Source organism: Anomaloglossus baeobatrachus, chromosome 1, assembly GCF_048569485.1.
Source record: "Anomaloglossus baeobatrachus isolate aAnoBae1 chromosome 1, aAnoBae1.hap1, whole genome shotgun sequence".
In the NCBI taxonomy this organism is placed as follows: Eukaryota; Metazoa; Chordata; class Amphibia; order Anura; family Aromobatidae; genus Anomaloglossus; species Anomaloglossus baeobatrachus.
The window spans coordinates 948,386,145-948,406,277 of NC_134353.1; the positions used below are offsets into that span (position 1 = coordinate 948,386,145).

A 20,133-nucleotide genomic window follows, 5' to 3' on the forward strand; every position below is an offset into this window, starting at 1 on the left:
TTTTGTAATCCCCCCACACAAACACAATGCACCCCATTACCCCTAAACACACAAACACAATACAAAGCACCCCCCATTACCCCTACACACAATACACCCTTTATTACCCCTTCCCCCCCCCACACACACACAATGCACCCCCCCATTACCCCCCCCACACGCACACACAATGCACCCCCATTACCCTCCCCCCCCACACAATGCACCCCCATTACCCCTCCCCCCCCACACACACACAATGCACCCCCCATTACCCCTCCCCACACACACAATGCACCCCCATTACCCCCCCACACACACAATGCACCCCCATTACCCCCCCACACACAATGCACCCCCATTACCCCTCCCCCCACACTACAATGCACCCCCATTACCCCTCCCCCCCACACTACAATGCACCCCCATTACCCCTCCCCCCCCCACACTACAATGCACCCCCATTACCCCTCCCCCCCCACACTACAATGCACCCCCCATTACCCCTCCCCCCCCACACTACAATGCACCCCCATTACCCCTCCCCCCCACACTACAATGCACCCCCATTACCCCTCCCCCCCACACTACAATGCACCCCCATTACCCCCTCCCCCCCCCACACTACAATGCACCCCCATTACCCCTCCCCCCCACACTACAATGCACCCCCATTACCCCTCCCCCCCACACTACAATGCACCCCCATTACCCCTCCCCCCCACACTACAATGCACCCCCATTACCCCTCCCCCCCACTACAATGCACCCCCATTACCCCTCCCCCCATACTACAATGCACCCCCATTACCCCTCCCCCCCCATACTACAATGCACCCCCATTACCCCTCCCCCCATACTACAATGCACCCCCATTACCCCTCCCCCCCACTACAATGCACCCCATTACCCTCCCCCCCCCACTACAATGCACCCCATTACCCCTCCCCCCCCCCACTACAATGCACCCCATTACCCCTCCCCCCCCACTACAATGCACCCCCCTCCCCCCCACTACAATGCACCCCATTACCCCTCCCCCCCACACTACAATGCACCCCCATTACCCTCCCCCCACACAATGCACCCATTACCCCTCCCCCACACTACAATGCACCCCCATTACCCCTCCCCCCACACTACAATGCACACCCCATTACCCCTCCCCCCCACACTACAATGCACCCCCATTACCCCTCCCCCCACACTACAATGCACCCCCATTACCCCTCCCCCCACACTACAATGCACCCCCATTACCCCTCCCCCCCCACACTACAATGCACCCCCATTACCCCTCCCCCCCACACTACAATGCACCCCCCATTACCCCTCCCCCCCACACTACAATGCACCCCCATTACCCCTCCCCCCCACACTACAATGCACCCCATTACCCCTCCCCCCCACACTACAATGCACCCCCATTATCCCTCCCCCCCCACACTGCAATGCACCCCCATTACCCCTCCCCCCACACAATGCACCCCATTACCCCTCCCCCCACACTACAATGCACCCCCATAACCCCTCCCCCCACACTACAATGCACCCCCATAACCCCTGCCCCCCACACTACAATGCACCCCCATAACCCCTCCCCCCACACTACAATGCACCCCATAACCCCACCCCCCACACCCATAACCCCTCCCCCACACACACCCATAACCCCTCCTCCCCCACACACACTACAATGCACCCCATTTCCACACACACACACACACACAATACAATACAATGCACCCCCATTTCCCCCCCCCACACACACTAGAATGTATCCTCCATTACCCCTCCCCCCCACACAATACAATGTACCCCCATTACACACACAAAGCACCCTCCATTTACCCCCCCCCACACACACTACAATGTACCCCCATTACACACAATACAATGCACCCTCCATTACCCCCTACACATTACACATTACACTACCCCATCACAACACACTCCTTAATCCCCTCCCTCCCTCGGAATACAGTAAACACCCCTGCCTGTCACAAAGCTGAGTGGCTTCACAAATGTTCCCAGTTGTGTCCTCAGCCTCTCCCCACTCATCCCCATTAATTAAATCTGTCTGCTGCACATCTGGGGCGGGGCCCAGTCCCACCGCACTGTTCAAATGTATTTACGTCTGAAAGACGCAAATAGATTTGAATAGGAAGGGGGAAGCTGCGGTCACCGTCGCGCTCCTCAGCAGTGTGTGCATGCCGGGCACACTGTCACACAGCAAGGTCAGCACGGCACAGCATGCTGCCTCCTGCTGCAGCTAGTGTGCCAGGCATGCACACACTGCTGAGTGCGGCGGTGACTGCAGATACAGTGGCCCACTACAGGGACCGGCTCATCTGGCAGTTGCCAGAATTGCCCTATGGTCAGTCCAGGCCTGGTGCAGCCTCTCTCCCTGAGACCCCCAATGTGCAGTGTCGCACCCTGTCCAGTGAGAGCCCCTTCCCCCCAACAACGTGCAGCCTCTCCCCCCTGCGAGACCCCCCCCAAACGTGCAGCCTCTCCCCCCTGCGAGACCCCCCCAAACGTGCAGCCTCTCCCCCCTGCGAGACCCCCCAAACGTGCAGCCTCTCCCCCCTGCGAGACCCCCCCCAAACGTGCAGCCTCTCCCCCCTGCGAGACCCCCCCAAACGTGCAGCCTCTCCCCCCTGCGAGACCCCCCCAAACGTGCAGCCTCTCCCCCCTGCGAGCCCCCCCAACGTGTAGCTTCGCCCCTTGCGAGCCCCCCCCAAAACGTGCAGCCTCTCCCCCCTGCGAGCCCCCCCAACGTGTAGCGTCGCCCCCTGCAAGCCCCCACAACACGCACCAATGCCCCCCAAAGCGTGCAGCCCCTTGTCCAGTGCGAGCCCCATCCCAAAGTGCAGCTTCAGTCCATTCCCTGTGACATATACACGAGCTGCAGCCCCCAGCACTGACAGGAGACACTGCTCTGTGCCCCCAACATCCAGTGTAAGACCCCAGAGCTATAACTAATGAGGAGACGCTGAATCTTCTCCACAGCAGGGTCAGGATCCTCCGCTCTGCACAGCCCGAGCCCCGCCCACAGCTGTGCACTGAGGAGCCCCGCCCACAGCCCTGCCCCGCCCACAGCCCTGCCGCGCCCACAGCCCTGCCCCGCCCACAGCTCTGCACTGAGGAGCCCCGCCTCTTCCGGTGACGTCATCCCCTCAGGAAGTCAGCTCCACTCTAGATGATGCTGCAGTGAGGCGCAGGTGGGTCTGTGGTGGAGGTCGGTGTTTGTTTCTTATGGGGGATTATTAACCCTTTAGGGCATTTCTATTATAAGTATGATTTGGAGAGAGGACTGGATGCAGAGGGGATGTGGAAGTTTTTGAAGTGGAAACAGATATTTGTGTGATTTGTATATTTGGATTTCATGGTTATAAGTTTGTAACAGTTATGGTTTTTCTTTTGTGATGACACTGAATTAAAGGAAAACCTTATATGATGATTAAGACATGACCATATGCTGTCTTCCTATGCGAGCACAGGGCTATGGTGGACACTCTATCTTAACCTGAAAGGTTTTATAAAAAAAAAAAAAAAATTATTAACCCTTTAGGAGCGCTCTGGTTTTGAGCATTTTTTACCATTTTTGTTTGTTTGCAGAATGAGTTGTGTTTATTAATGGCGTCATTGTGAACTCCTTCCACTTAGCTGATATCGGGTGAGCTCTTTGCTGCTGTTTCAGCCAGGCCTTCATCTTTTCTGTTAGTCCAGCACAGATCAGCGAGTCAGGTATAGATCGGTGGGCCAGGTAGAGATTGGGAGACTGTGTCCAGAGCATGGGTCGCATAGAGCTCGGCGGGCCGGGTACAGATCAATGGGCCGGGTAGAGATCAGTGGTCCTGGTAGAGCTCAGAGGTCCTGGTAGAGATCAGTGGCCAGGGTAGAGATCAGTGGTCCTGGTAGAGATCGGCGGCCCTGGTAGAGATCGGCGGCCCTGGTAGAGATCGGCGGCCCGGGTAGAGATCGGCGGCCCGGGTAGAGATCGGCGGCCCGGGTAGAGATCGGCGGCCCGGGTAGAGATCGGCGGCCCGGGTAGAGATCGGCGGCCCGGGTAGAGATCGGCGGCCAGGGTAGAGATCGGCGGCCAGGGTAGAGATCGGCGGCCAGGGTAGAGATCGGCGGCCAGGGTAGAGATCGGCGGCCAGGGTAGAGATCGGCGGCCAGGGTAGAGATCGGCGGCCAGGGTAGAGATCGGCGGCCAGGGTAGAGATCGGCGGCCCGGGTAGAGATGGGCGGCCCGGGTAGAGATGGGCGGCCCGGGTAGAGATGGGCGGCCCGGGTAGAGATGGGCGGCCCGGGTAGAGATGGGCGGCCCGGGTAGAGATGGGCGGCCCGGGTAGAGATGGGCGGCCCGGGTAGAGATGGGCGGCCCGGGTAGAGATGGGCGGCCAGGGTAGAGATGGGCGGCCAGGGTAGAGATGGGCGGCCCGGGTAGAGATGGGCGGCCCGGGTAGAGATGGGCGGCCCGGGTAGAGATGGGCGGCCCGGGTAGAGATGGGCGGCCCGGGTAGAGATGGGCGGCCCGGGTAGAGATGGGCGGCCCGGGTAGAGATGGGCGGCCCGGGTAGAGATGGCCGGGTCCTCTCGTGAGATGGCGGCTGCTGATCCTCGGCTTTCAGGGTTTGTGCGCACGTTTTCTTCAGCTGCTTCCACTCCAAAATCTCCTGAGAAAAACTCACAAGAAGGAACATAAACATTTCTATGCAAAAATGACTCGTCATGGTTTCGGGATTTTAGCTGCTTTCAGTCTCCAAAAATGCCAAGAGGCTAAAAGAAAAGACCTGATCGTTCTTCAAGTGTTTTCTGCTCAGAAGATGAGATATTATAGTGAAGGGAAGGTTCGAAGAAACAACTTCTATATAAACCCTTAAAACATCATTTTATTGATAAGCTTAAAACATCCAAAAAATACACACAATATAGAACCTAAAGTGCACAGGTGGAGAAGGGAGGAGGGTAAAGATTAAAAATCCCTGACAGTAAGCCTCCCTCCTGTCCACTACCTCACGCGGGGGTTGGCACCCTAAAAAACGGTATGGCGCCCCCACTCACCGACGGCTATCCTTGACCTGCCCTAAATCACCCTAACGGCAGGTATGAAAAGGTGCTCAAAACTGATAAAGTGCGGATAGCCAGTGAGGTATAAAAAGAGGATCGTGTATGTCCAATTGCCTCGTGCCCGAGTTTCCTCACATTGATAGATAGGTGAGGTGGATATAGCTCTTGACAGAGGTTGGGCGGGAGTAGGTCAAAAAAGGGGACCCTAGTACCTGTCTCCTGACTGCTCCCTACCTCAAGCGGGGGTCGGCACCCTAAACAAAGCGATACAGTATGGCGCCCCCACACCACGATGGCTACACCTAAGTAAGTCCCTATTGCACCCTGTCAAATAATGCATATACATATATATATATAAAGTGCCTGTGCTGTGAACCTAAAGTGCATAGTGATACATGTATAGCAATAAGAACAAGGGGCACTTATAATGAGATGCAGTAATAGTTTATAGCAGCATCCAGATCAGAAAGTGCCTGTGCTTAATCAGAGTGCAGGGTACTAAACATAGGGTGTACTCATCCTAATACACGATCCAATTGTCGCCTCTGTTTGCCTCAACGCGCGTTTCTCCCTCCAGGGTCATCAGGAGGCCTGATAATCAGCGTGATAGACAGATGTCAAGATGAGCAGATAAGGAAGGGGCCTGATGCCAGCAGCTCCCTTTTAAACTGAACCAGGCACCTCAGAATCCACCCCCTCCAATCCCACCCCTCCCATAAAGGATAGTACAATAAAGACATAAAGATTTGCCAATCAGCATGTTTGACAATACCTAGCGCCATATAGACGATACTTACATGCCTTTTAACAAATGATATATCCCTCCCAACGGCCGATTCAGACATGTGGAGGCCGTTTGCGTTCCAGGGTGAACCGCATCACATGACCGGATGTGACGTTACGATACCCAGCCACAACCCGGAAGTGACGCGGGTAACGTCCATAATCATGGGACTGGTGTTTGTCTTCCAACCTGGAACGCACCACCATGTTGCTGCCAGGTCCAATAGAGGCAAACCATCCCCCTAAAGCATAGCCGATTATAGTAACACCGGGCATAAGATCCCACATCTATTCAGCCATATATAAGCCATAGATAGAAAGATATATATACAAATACCCCCATCCACAGCATCTATCCCCACAATCATTATATTATATTGTTATTTTGTGATAATAAAGCTCTTATACAGGAAAACATTTATATTAACAGATATGTCATTTCTATGCAAACATATGGATAAACCAGCCACATAGTATAATCTATGGGCTACATTAGGGGGTCCAGGAGATACTTTTGATGAATTACAAGGGTAAGGGGAGAGGGGGGGAGGTGGCGGAGGGGGAGGGGGGGGGAGGGAAGAAGGGGGGGGGGGAAAGGTGCCATATATATGTCAATAACGCACAACGGTGTCATTAAACGCAAAAGCGTAGCAGAATTACCTCCCAGTTGTGGGATACAGACCAGTATAACCACCTCAAACCAAAAAAAAGTTTGATTTGGTCAGGTACGAGTGCCCTGTTTGAGAAGTTTGTAGAACAGCTAAATACTAATGATTTGGGGCTCCATTTTACATCTGAGATAAATGCTAATGAATTTGCCATTTCTGGATGTCGCCATATTGAGGGAGCGGGATGGTGGCCTTTCCACTCGAACTTATCGCAAACCTACTGCGACAAATTATCTACTTCGATGGGATAGCCACCATCCGATTCCCCTAAAGATGGGTATCCCAAAGGGCCAATATTTGCGCCTGAGGAGGAATTGCTCGACTATGACGAATTTTTAAACACAGGCTAGGGACATGACCCGACGTTTCCTTGATAGAGGTTATCCCGGCAAAATTCTACATACAGCTCGTGACTTTGCAGAGAAACAGGATAGAGCAGTACTCCTGCATAGATGTGGTAATAAGGCGAAACATAATGAGGATATCACCAGATTAATTGGCACATTCGATTGCCAGAATGAGTGGGTGCTAGGGGTCCTCAGAAAGCATTGGGATGTACTCACCCTGGATCCAGATTTGAGGGGGATGATATCCCAGAAACCTAGCGTTACGTATAGGAGAGGTAGACCAATCAGGGATAGATTGGTTCACAGTTGGTACACAAGACCACAACCTGTGGGCACTTGGCTTAATAGGGGCCTCTGCGTTTCTTTAGATGCGGTGATTGCGCATATTGTGGCTCTATGAAGACCTCCAAATCGGTGATTAGTGCCAAAAATGGTAAAGAGTTTTTTCTGAAGAGCTTCTGTAATTGTAAGACCACAGGGGTGATATATGTGGCCACTTGTTCATGTCCCCTAGACTACGTAGGAAAGACTTAAGAGAGAACTACGCAGAAGAGTTGGGGAACACCTGGGAGATGTCCGCAGTCAGCGTGACACACCGCTGGGGAGACACATAAATGGACATCATGGAGGAGATATCCATCAGTTATCCTTCCGCGTATTGGAGGTGGTCAAAAAGAACCCTAGAGGGGGGATCATGATAGGATCCTCCTTAGAAAGGAGTGTGAGTGGATCTTCAGGATGGAATCGGTACACCCTGGGGGACTCAATGAGCAGTTGTCTTATGTTTCATTCCTTTGAGCCCGAGGGTGCTGTTTTTTGGTTTGAGGTGGTTATACTGGTCTGTATCCCACAACTGGGAGGTAATTCTGCTACGCTTTTGCGTTTAATGACACCGTTGTGCGTTATTGACATATATATGGCACCTTTTCTCCCCCCCCCCCTTCTTCCCTCCCTCCGCCACCTCCCCCCTCCCCCCTTCCCCTTGTAATTCATCAAAAGTATCTCCTGGACCACCTAATGTAGCCCATAGATTATACTATGTGGCTGGTTTATCCATATGTTTGCATATAAATGACATATCTGTTAATATAAGTGTTTTCCTGTATAAGAGCTTTCTTATCACAAAATAACAATATAATATAATGATTGTGGGGATAGATGCTGTGGATGGGGGTATTTGTATATATATCTTTCTATCTATGGCTTATATATGGCTGAATAGATGTGGGATCTTATGCCCGGTGTTACTATAATCGGCTATGCTTTAGGGGGATGGTTTGCCTCTATTGGACCTAGCAGCAACATGGTGGTGCGTTCCAGGTTGGAAGACAAACACGAGTCACATGATTATGGACGTTACCGCGTCACTTCCGGGTTGTGGCTGGGTATCGTAACGTCACATCCGGTCATGTGATGCGGTTCACCCTGGAACGCAAACGGCCTCCACATGTCTGAATCGGCCGTTGGGAGGGATATATCATTTGTTAAAAGGCATGTAAGTAACGTCTATATGGCGCTAGGTATTGTCAAACATGCTGATTGGCAAATCTTTATGTCTTTATTGTACTATCCTTTATGGGAGGGGTGGGATTAGAGGGGGTGGGTTCTGAGGTGCCTGGTTCTGTTTAAAAGGCAGCTGCTGGCATCAGGCCCCTTCCTTATCTGCTCATCTTGACATCTGTCTGTCACGCTGATTATCAGGCCTCCTAATGACCCTGGAGGGAGAAACGCGTTGAGGCAACCAGAGGCGACAATTGGATCGTGTATTAGGATGAGTACACCCTATTTTAGTACCCTGCACTCTGATTAAGCACAGGCACTTTCTGATCTGGATGCTGCTATAAACTATTACTGCATCTCATTATAAGTGCCCCTTGTTCTTATTGCTATATATGTATCACTATGCACTTTAGGTTCACAGCACAGGCACTATATATCTATATCTATATCTATATCTATATATATATATATATATATATATATATATATATATATATATATATATATATATATATATATATATGCATTATTTGACAGGGTGCAATAGGGACTTACTTAGGGGTAGCCATTGTGGTGTGGGGGCGCCATACTGTATCGCTTTGTTTAGGGTGCCGACCCCTGCTTGAGGTAGGGAGCAGTCAGGAGACAGGTACTAGGGTCCCCTTTTTTGACCTACTCCCGCCCAACCTCTGTCAAGAGCTATATCCACCTCACCTATCTATCAATGTGAGGAAACTCGGGCACGAGGCAATTGGACATACACGATCCTCTTTTTATACCTCACTGGCTATCCGCACTTTATCAGTTTTGAGCACCTTTTCATACCTGCCGTTAGGGTGATTTAGGGCAGGTCAAGGATAGCCGTCGGTGAGTGGGGGCGCCATACCGTTTTTTAGGGTGCCAACCCCCGCGTGAGGTTGTGGACAGGAGGGAGGCTTACTGTCAGGGTTTTTTAATCTTTACCCTCCTCCCTTCTCCACCTGTGCACTTTAGGTTCTATATTGTGTGTATTTCTTTGTCGCTCCATTGGGAGACCCAGACAATTGGGTGTATAGCTTCTGCCTCCGGAGGCCACACAAAGTATTACACTTAAAAGTGTAAAGCCCCTCCCCTTCTGCCTATACACCCCCCGTGCCTCACGGGCTCCTCAGTTTTTATGCTTTGTGCGAAGGAGGCTGACATCCACGCATAGCTCCACATCTTAGTCAGCAGCAGCTGCTGACTATGTCGGATGGAAGAAAAGAGGGCCCATAACAGGGCCCCCAGCATGCTCCCTTCTCACCCCACTCTGGTCGGCGGTGCTGTTAAGGTTGAGGTACCCATTGCGGGTACATAGGCAGGAGCCACATGCTGTTTTCCTTCCCCATCCCTTAATGGGCTCTGGGTGAAGTGGGATCCTAATCGGTCTCCAGGCACTGGGACCGTGCTCCCTCCGCAGCCCCTGAGGAATCTGCTGGACAGGAGCCGGGTATCGTCAGGGACAAGGCCCTGCTACTGTGAGGTACTCTGTGTCCCCCTGGGGGACCGCTCATGGAGCGCTTGTGCCATACACACTGCAGCACTGCTGGGTGTGTTAGTGCGCCGGGGACTACCGCGCCGGCCGCGCTTATTTGCCGGCCGCGCTTATAACTTTAGTCCCCGGCTTTTGCGGCCTAGTATCGCATATTCCCGCCCCCAGGCCTGCCAGTCAGGGGAAGGGCGGGACGCTGCACAGGACGTCAGCGCTGAGGGCTGGAGCATACTTTGTATCCTCCTCCCCCCTCACTCAGCACAGTGGGACATCAGATTCCTGCACTTTCTGGGGCACGCCCACGGCCCCCTCCTCCCCACAGAACGCCGGCAGCCATTCCTGTCAGCACTTCTGACGCTGGAGAGGAGAGACAACAGGCTCTGGGAGGCCCAGGCAGGGAATCTGGTGATCACACAACCGCTTTGAGCGGTCGGTAAGCAGCACCTGGGTGCTGGCCCCACTGAGTGCCGGAGTGTACATATATATATATGCTTATATGCTATACATTTACTCTGTACGGTCGCACTGTTGATTTTTGGCTATATACCCTCCTGGATTGTACTCAGAGGAGACAACAGCATGTCGTCCGCAAAAAGCAAGGGTGCCAAAGCACAGGCTTACTTTGCAACCTGTGCCTCATGTGCGGCTATACTACCGGCAGGTTCCACCGATCCTCATTGTGTGCAATGCTTGGCCCCTGTGGCACTTACTCAGCCGGAGCCTCTGCTACTGGTGGCCCAGGTGGAACCACCTGCTACCACTGTCCAGGTGACAGGGACGGAGTTTGCAGTATTTGCTGACAAACTGTCTGAGAGTATGGATAAATGGTCTGCTAAGATACTAGAAGCCTTACAGTCCAGACCGGTGACTCAGGCCACGGGCACTGTTGAATCATTGACCCCAGGCCCCCCTCAGTTGGAGCAGCAAAGTGCTCCTGGGGTGACCCATAGGTCCCAGGGTGAGGTCTCTGACACGGACCGCAGTCCCAGGCCGCCTAAGCGGGCTCGCTGGGAAATTCCCTCGACTTCATCACACTGTTCGGGGTCTCAGCAGGAGGACTCTCTGGATGATGAAGCGGAGGTAGCAGATCAGGATTCTGATCCTGAGGCCGCTCTCAACCTAGATACACCTGAAGGTGACGCCATAGTGAATGACCTTATAGCGACCATCAATCAGGTGTTGGATATTTCTCCCCCAGCTCCTCCAATTGAGGAGTCAGCTTCTCAGCAGGAGAAATTCCGTTTCAGGTTTCCCAAGCGTACATTGAGTACGTTTCTGGATCACTCTGACTTCAGAGAGGCAGTCCAGAAACACCGAGCTTGTCCAGATAAGCGTTTTTCCAAGCGCCTTAAGGATACACGTTATCCCTTCCCCCCCTGACATTGTCCCAAGGTGGATCCTCCAGTCTCCAGACTGGCGGCTAGATCCATAGTTGCAGTGGAAGATGGGGCTTCACTCAAAGATGCCACTGACAGACAGATGGAGCTCTGGTTGAAATCCATCTATGAAGCTATCGGCGCGTCTTTTGCTCCAGCATTCGCAGCCGTATGGGCACTCCAAGCTATCTCAGCTTGTCATGCGCAGATTAATGCAGTCACACGTACGTCTGCTCCGCAAGTGGTGTCCTTAACCTCTCAGGCGTAGGCGTTTGCGTCCTACGCCATTAATGCTGTCCTGGACTCTGCGAGCCTTACGGCGTTAGCATCCGCCAATTCGGTGGCAGTCCGCAGGGCCATGTGGCTATGTGAATGGAAGGCAGACGCTGCTTCCAAAAAGTTCTTAACCGGTTTGCCATTTTCTGGCGACCGTCTGTTTGGTGAGCGATTGGATGAAATCATTAAACAATCCAAGGGAAAGGACTCGTCCTTACCCCAGTCCAAACCAAACAGACCTCAACCACGGAAGGTACAATCGAGGTTTCGGTCCTTTCGGTCCGCGGGCAGGTCTCAATTCTCCTCGTCCAAAAGGCCTCAGAAGGATCAGAGGAACTCCGATTCATGGCGGTCTAAGTCACGTCCTAAAAAGACCGCCGGGGGGAACCGCTCCCAAAGCGGCCTCCTCATGACTTTCGGCCTCCTCACACCGCATCCTCGGTCGGTGGCAGGCTTTCCCGCTTTTGCGTCGCCTGGCTGCCACAGGTAAAAGACCGTTGGGTGAGAGACATTCTGTCTCACGGTTACAGGATAGAGTTCAACTCTCGTCCTCCGACTCGGTTCTTCAGAACATCTCCGCCCCCGAGTGAGCCGATGCTCTTCTTCAGGCGGTATGCACTCTGAAGGCAGAAGGAGTGGTGATCCCTGTTCCTTTTCAGCAACAGGGTCACGGTTTTTACTCCAACTTGTTCGTGGTGCCGAAAAAGGACGGATCCTTCCGTCCTGTTCTGGACCTAAAACTGCTCAACAAACATGTAAAAACCAGGCGGTTCCGGATGGAATCGCTCCGCTCCGTCATCGCCTCAATGTCCCAAGGAGATTTCCTAATCACTGACATATCTTGGCATGGAGTTTCATACTCTCTCAGCGATAGTGAAGCTTCCGCTGGACAAACAGCATTCACTACAGACAGGGGTGCAATCTCTCCTTCTAGGCCAGTCACACCCCTTGCGGCGCCTCATGCACTTCCTAGGGAAGATGGTAGCAGCAATGGAGGCAGTTCCTTTTGCGCAGTTTCATCTGCGTCCACTTCAATGGGACATTCTCCGCAAATGGGACAGGAAGTCGACGTTCCTCGACAGGAACGTCTCCCTTTCTCGGGCAGCCAAGGCTTCCCTTCAGTGGTGGCTTCTTCCCACTTCTCTGTCGAAGGGGAAATCCTTCCTGCCCCCATCCTGGGCTGTGGTCACGACGGACGCGAGCCTGTCAGGGTGGGGAGCGGTCTTTCTCCACCACAGGGCTCAGGGTACTTGGACTCAGCCAGAGTCCTCCCTTCAGATCAATGTTCTGGAGATAAGGGCAGTGTATCTTGCCCTAAAGGCGTTCCAGCCGTGGCTGGAAGGCAAGCAGATCCGAATTCAGTCGGACAACTCCACAGCGGTGGCATACATCAACTACCAAGGCGGAACACGCAGTCGGCAAGCCTTCCAGGAAGTCCGGCGGATTCTGCTATGGGTGGAAGCCACAGCCTCCGCCATATCCGCAGTTACATCCCGGGCGTAGAAAACTGGGAAGCAGACTTTCTCAGTCGCCAGGGCATGGACGCAGGGGAATGGTCCCTTCACCCGGACGTGTTTCAGGAGATCTGTTGCAGCTGGGGGATGCCGGACGTCGACCTAATGGCGTCCCGGCACAACCACAAGGTCCCGACATTCATGGCACGGTCTCAAGATCACAGAGCTCTGGCGGCAGACGCTTTAGTTCAGGATTGGTCGCAGTTTCAACTCCCTTATGTGTTTCCTCCTCTGGCACTGTTGCCCAGAGTGTTACGCAAGATCAGGTCCGACTGCCGCCGCACCATCCTCGTCGCTCCAGACTGGCCGAGGAGGTCGTGGTACCCGGATCTGTGGCATCTCACGGTGGGCCAACCGTGGGCACTACCAGACCGACCAGACTTGCTGTCTCGAGGACCGTTTTTCCATCTGAATTCTGCGGCCCTCAACCTGACTGTGTGGCCATTGAGTCCTGGATCCTAGCGTCTTCCGGGTTATCTCAAGAGGTCATTGCCACTATGAGACAGGCTAGGAAACCAACGTCCGCCAAGATCTACCACAGGACGTGGAGGATATTCTTATCTTGGTGCTCTGATCAGGGTTTTTCTCCCTGGCCATTTGCCTTGCCCACTTTTCTTTCCTTCCTTCAATCCGGATTGGAAAAAGGTTTGTCGCTCGGCTCCCTTAAGGGACAAGTCTCAGCGCTCTCTGTGTTCTTTCAGAAGCGCCTAGCCAGACTTCCACAGGTACGCACGTTCCTGCAGAAGGTTTGTCACATAGTCCCTCCTTACAAGCGGCCGTTAGAACCCTGGGATCTGAACAGGGTGCCGATGGCTCTTCAGAAACCACCTTTCGAGCCAATGAGGGATATTCCTCTCTCACGCCTTTCGCAGAAAGTGGCCTTCCTAGTAGCAGTCACATCACTTCGGAGAGTGTCTGAGCTAGCAGCGCTGTCATGCAAAGCCCCTTTCCTGGTGTTTCACCAGGACAAGGTGGTTCTGCGTCCGGTTCCGGAATTTCTCCCTAAGGTGGTATCCCCCTTTCATCTCAATCAGGATATCTCCTTACCCTCTTTTTGTCCTCATCCAGTTCACCAATGTGAAAGGGATTTGCATTTGTTAGATCTGGTGAGAGCACTCAGACTCTACATTTCTCGTACGGCGCCCCTGCGCCGCTCGGATGCACTCTTTGTCCTTGTCGCTGGCCAGCGTAAAGGGTCACAGGCTTCCAAATCAACCCTGGCTCGGTGGATCAAGGAACCTATTCTCGAAGCTTACCGATCTTCTGGGCTTCCGGTTCCCTCAGGGCTAAGGGCCCATTCTACCAGAGCCGTGGGTGCGTCCTGGGCTTTGCGGCACCAGGCTACGGCTCAGCAGGTGTGTCAGGCAGCTACCTGGTCGAGCCTGCACACTTTCACGAAACACTATCAGGTGCATACCTATGCTTCGGCAGATGCCAGCCTAGGTAGGCGAGTCCTTCAGGCGGCGGTTGCCCACCTGTAGGAAGGGGCCGTTTTACGGCTCTATTTCGAGGTTTTACTTTACCCACCCAGGGACTGCTTTTGGACGTCCCAATTGTCTGGGTCTCCCAATGGAGCGACAAAGAAGAAGGGAATTTTGTTTACTTACCGTAAATTCCTTTTCTTCTAGCTCCAATTGGGAGACCCAGCACCCGCCCCTGTGCCCTTCGGGCTGTTGTTCTTTGTGTACACATGTTGTTCATGTTCAATGGTTTCAGTTCTCCGAAATTTCTTCGGACTGAATTTACTTTAAACCAATTTATAACTTTTCCTCCTTCTTGCTTTTGCACCAAAACTGAGGAGCCCGTGAGGCACGGGGGGTGTATAGGCAGAAGGGGAGGGGCTTTACACTTTTAAGTGTAATACTTTGTGTGGCCTCCGGAGGCAGAAGCTATACACCCAATTGTCTGGGTCTCCCAATTGGAGCTAGAAGAAAAGGAATTTACGGTAAGTAAACAAAATTCCCTTCTTTTTGGATGTTTTAAGCTTATCAATAAAATGATGTTTTAAGGGTTTATATATAAGTTGCTGCTCAGAAGATGCTCTGTACTTTTGTTTCAAAACCTGTGAGAGGTTTGTTCATTGTTCAATGTAGTAAAAAAAAATGCTATAAAAACCACGGGAAGAACGATGGAGGTTAAATACGTTGACAATTGCTCATGAGACGACCAAACACTGAAAATCTCAGTAGGATCGCCAGCCTGAAAAGGACGTGATGCTTCAGTCATGGTTTCACTTTTTCTCTTCATCAGAGGCTCCAGATTAGTAATTATATCTTTTTTTTTCATTTAGGTTCCTACAATAAAGAATCTTCTGCTGATAACATCTCTGCGAGAATCTTCCTGATTGATCTGTCAAGGATGAATAACAAGAAAGACAAGATGGCTGAGAAGATATTAAACCTCACCCTGGAGATAATTTTCCATCTTACTGGAGAGGTGAGAGGTTCTGATGTCATCACATTACATCATTATCTATGGGAATAACAGAGGATATGACCGGGGAGGTGAGAGGTTCTGATGTCATCACATTACATCATTATCTATGGGAATAACAGAGGATATGACCGGGGAGGTGAGAGGTTCTGATGTCATCACATTACATCATTATCTATGGAAATAACAGAGGATATGACCGGGGAGGTGAGAGGCTCTGATGTCATCACATTACATCATTATCTATGGGAATAACAGAGGATATGACCGGGGAGGTGAGAGGCTCTGATGTCATCACATTACATCATTATCTATGGGAATAACAGAGGATATGACCGGGGAGGTGAGAGGCTCTGATGTCATCACATTACATCATTATCTATGGGAATAACAGAGGATATGACCGGGGAGGTGAGAGGTTCTGATGTCATCACATTACATCATTATCTATGGGAATAACAGAGGATATGACCGGGGAGGTGAGAGGCTCTGATGTCATCACATTACATCATTATCTATGGGAATAACAGAGGATATGACCGGGGAGGTGAGAGGCTCTGATGTCATCACATTACATCATTATCTATGGGGATAACAGAGGATATGACCGGGGAGGTGAGAGGTTCTGATGTCATCACATTACATCATTATCTATGGGAATAACAGAGGATATGACCGGGGAGGTGATGGACTCTGGAAATGTCTGTAGTGATATTATTAATGTCTCCACACTCAGGATTACACAGTAGTGAAGACCTCTAGTGATCGCTGTCAGGCCCCTGTGTGTGAAGGACGGGGAGGAACCCTGAGCCCAATCCCGGGGCCTCCACCTCACCCCCGGATACATGAGGACATCAATGACCATAAGATCCTGGAACTCACCAACAAGATGCTTGAGCTGCTGACTGGAGAGGTGACACTGCTGGGAATGCTGGGACATTATACAGGACGGCACTGGAGGATTCTGGGTGATGACGGTATCATTGTGTTGTCAGGTTCCTATAAGGTGTCAGGACGTCACCATCTATTTCTCCATGGAGGAGTGGGAGTATCTAGAAGGACACAAGGACCGGTACAAGGAGGTGATGATGGAGGAGCCCCAGCCCCGCACATCACCAGGTAATAGACAGGACTGAATACACCCGGCCTATAATTATCTGTATGTAATAATGATGTCCGTCCTGTCTGTGTCTCCTGCAGGTGTCTCCAGTACGAGGACGACCCCAGAGAGATGTCCCGCTCCTCCTCCTCCTCCACAGGATCCTCAGGTAGATGGAGATCTCCCCTATGAGGTGTAGACGGCTGTGACCTCCTTGTGTTCAGTCTTGTTTTCTCCTCCAGTATTAGATGTTTTATACTTGTGTAATGAGAGCGGTGGAGACGGCAGGATCACAGCTGACCACAGACCTCACATGTCCGGATCTTATCTCCATTATTCCCGGGGACTTTTACAATATTTTGTTTTGCAGCTTTTGGATCCGGATAAAGATCTGAACAATATTAATTCTCCAGAGAGAAATGTGAGGGGCGATCAGCGGAGTAACGAGGAGATTCCTACAGATCACCGCCCCGGTGAGTACAGACCACCCAATAACGCACACAAGTCACACATTCCTATATTTCCGCTCTTTGCTGTGTCAGTTTTTCCAGCTGTATATTAATGTCGCGGGCGGCGGGGCGCTGCGCGCACCACGCTCGGGTCCGGCGCTGCTGCTGCTCGGTGGGTCGAGCGGTGGGCCAGATCCGGGGACTTGAGCGGCGCTCCTCGCCCGTGAGTGAAAGGGGTGTTTTGTTGGTGTTTGGGGTGTCGGTTTGTGACGCCACCCATGGTGTGTGGTGAGGTGGGGGCACCACCGCTGCTCTGTACGGGGATCCCGGGAGCGGTGACAGGGAGCAGCTGGGATGTTTTCCTCCCCTCCGTGGGTAGGGGGATTGTGGTAGTCCCGGGGCCCGGAGTGATTGTCTGTTTGGTGGATTGCAGGGCTTGGCTAGGTGCAGGGTCGCGGGGCAGCGCAGTGCCAGACGGCACGGTGGTACTTACTCAGCCAGTAACGCACACGGAGTCTCTGGTAAAACAAACGGCTGGATGGACGAGTCCCACAGACGGCTGCAACGGTTACTCCCGATAGGCTGGCGGTAACTGTCTCTCCCTGCACCGGTATTATGTTCTCGGCCCCGATGGCTTCCCACCGGTAACCCGTTCCCCTGCGGTATGTTGGCTAAGGGAGCCCCTTCTTGCCCGCAGGCTCTGGCCCTGGGAGCTCTAGCTCTGGCGATAACTTTATCTCCCTCACGGTTTGGACGGTTGCCTTCAGTCGGGTCTTTGTTGCTGGGAAACCCCGGAGGTTCCCGTCGCTGACGGATTTGACCGGTTTTACAGCGACTCCTAGCCTGGTCGGGGTCCGTAGGCCCTGCCGGATGGTGCTGGCTTCTCTTCGCTCCCCGATCCGGTACCGGCGGGCCACCGCCCGTCCCCGGTCCTTACGGTTGTGCGTCAATCGGCCTCTCCTGCAGACGGTCACCATCGTCTACCAACCTTGCTGTTTCTGTGCCCGGGCCACGTACCCGGACACGGCCAGTCAGTTCCTCCACTACTACTTCCCTCACTCTCGCTCTACTCTCCAAACTGCACTGAACTGAACCCTTTTCCCGCCTCCAGGACTGTGAACTCCTCGGTGGGTGGAGCCAACCGCCTGGCTCCGCCGCACCTGGTGTGGACATCAGACCCTGGAGGGGAGGCAACAAGGATTTGTGTCTGACTTAGATGTTCCTAACCGGGGTGTGGGGTGTGTTATTGCAGTACCTGTGACGTCCTGGCTAGTCCAGGGCGCCACATTAACCCTTCATGTAAAATATAGTGGGCACGTAAAGTATTCAGACCCCTTTAAATTTTTAATTCTTTGTTTCATTGCAGCCATTTGGTAAATTCAAAAAAGTTCATTTTTTTTCTCATTAATGTGCACTCTGCCCCCATCCCCCATCTTGTCAGAAAAAAACAAATGTAGAAATTTTTGCAAATTTTATAAAAAAAAGAAAAACTGAAATATCACATGTTCATAAGTATTCACACCCTTTGCTCAGACACTCATATGTAAGTCCCATGCTGTCCATTTCCTTGTGATCCTCCTTGAGATGGTTCCACTTCATTGGAGTCCAGCTGTGTGTAATTAGCCTGATAGGACTTGATATGGAAAGGCGCACGCCTGTCTATAAATTAGGAACCTATTCAGACTTATGGACTTATCGGGAGCTTTATATTGGACACTCCCCAAAAGTGATACCATTTTAAACACCGCACCCCTGAAATGCTTCAAAAAGGGGACCCCACAGTTTATTGCCCAGTTTCATGTGAGTGCAGTGATACCCAACATGTAGTTAAAAAGTTCTGTTTGGCCACACGGCCGGGCTGAGCAGGAAGGAGCTGTTCAACAATCCGAACACAGATTTTTCTGGAATAGTTTGAGGAGACATCTCAAAATCACCTTTCAGAAGCAAAATATTAGAGTGTCTTGACTTTTTAGGATTACATTTGTTTTTTTTATTGTAGTATTTCAAAGGAACCGCTGCATACAATCACATATCACCTTAGCCTTAAAACATAAATACCTTAATTCCCAGTTCACCAGATAAGGAACTGGTCTCACTAAGCGACATCGCTAGCGACATGGCTACTGAGTCACGTTTTTTGTGACGCAATCTCGCTAGCGATGTCGCTGTGTGTGACATCCAGCAACGACCTCTGCCTCTGCTGTGAGGTCGTCAGTCGTTGCTGAATGTCCGGGACCATATTTTGGTCGTTGCTCTCCCGCTGTAAAGCACACATCACTGTGTTTGACAGCGAGAGAGCAACGATCTGAATGTGCAGGGAGCCGGCTTCTGCGGACGCTGGTAACCACAGTACACATCGGGTAACCAAGCAAAGAGCTTTGCTTGGTTACCCGATATTTACCTTGGTTACCAGCGTTCGCAGCTTCTAGAAGCCGGCTCCCTCCTCCCTGCACACGTAGCCAAGGTACACATCGGGTAACTATAAGCAAAGCGCTTTGCTTAGTAACCCGATGTGTACTATGGTTACCAAGCACAGTGTCATTACACGGGTCGCTGGTGGCTGATCTCTGATCGCTGTGGAGATCTGCCTGATTGACAGCTCACCAACGACCATGTAGCAACGCTTCAGCGATCCCTGCTAGGTCAGATCGCTGGTGGGATCGCTGGAGCGTCGCTAAGTGTGACGGTACCTTTAAAACATGAATCTCTTAATTCCCAGCTCACCAGATAAGGAACTTGTAACCATTATCTATTCTAGATAAGACTTTTTTGTAACATCCATTCATACACCTCAGCACCACTAACATTCAGCATACTACAACCATCATCATCTTCCCCTGGGGCTTAGCTCTACTTGCGGAGGGCCCTAACATCCAAGATGCCCAATACCTCCAGTCCCAGCAGTGAGAGACTTTGCAGCGGGGGGCTTCCCCCACATAGCCGCATACCGCAAGTGATGTCACGAAAAACATTTTATTTATTCATTCATATTTCCCTTTTAATTTTTCACCCTTTTTTAAGCCACCCCCAGGGTCACGGAACCAGGCACCGGCCACCCCAGTGACACGTCCCTATGACTCAAGGCCTGGGACAGAGTACCCCAAAGACCTGGGGTGTGTC

The 20,133-nt window shown here is 52.0% G+C and overlaps 1 protein-coding gene across 1 annotated transcript in view; it reads left to right on the forward strand.

Annotated features, from left to right (window-relative positions):
• Positions 1 to 20,133, forward strand: part of LOC142258443 (uncharacterized) — a 263,726-nt gene that overhangs the window by 167,836 nt on the left and 75,757 nt on the right. Inside the window, exons 5-6 of the mRNA XM_075331089.1 lie at positions 16,461 to 16,584; positions 16,666 to 16,733. Coding sequence (XP_075187204.1) covers positions 16,461 to 16,584; positions 16,666 to 16,733 — 192 coding nt within the window. The remainder of the gene's footprint in view (positions 1 to 16,460; positions 16,585 to 16,665; positions 16,734 to 20,133) is intronic.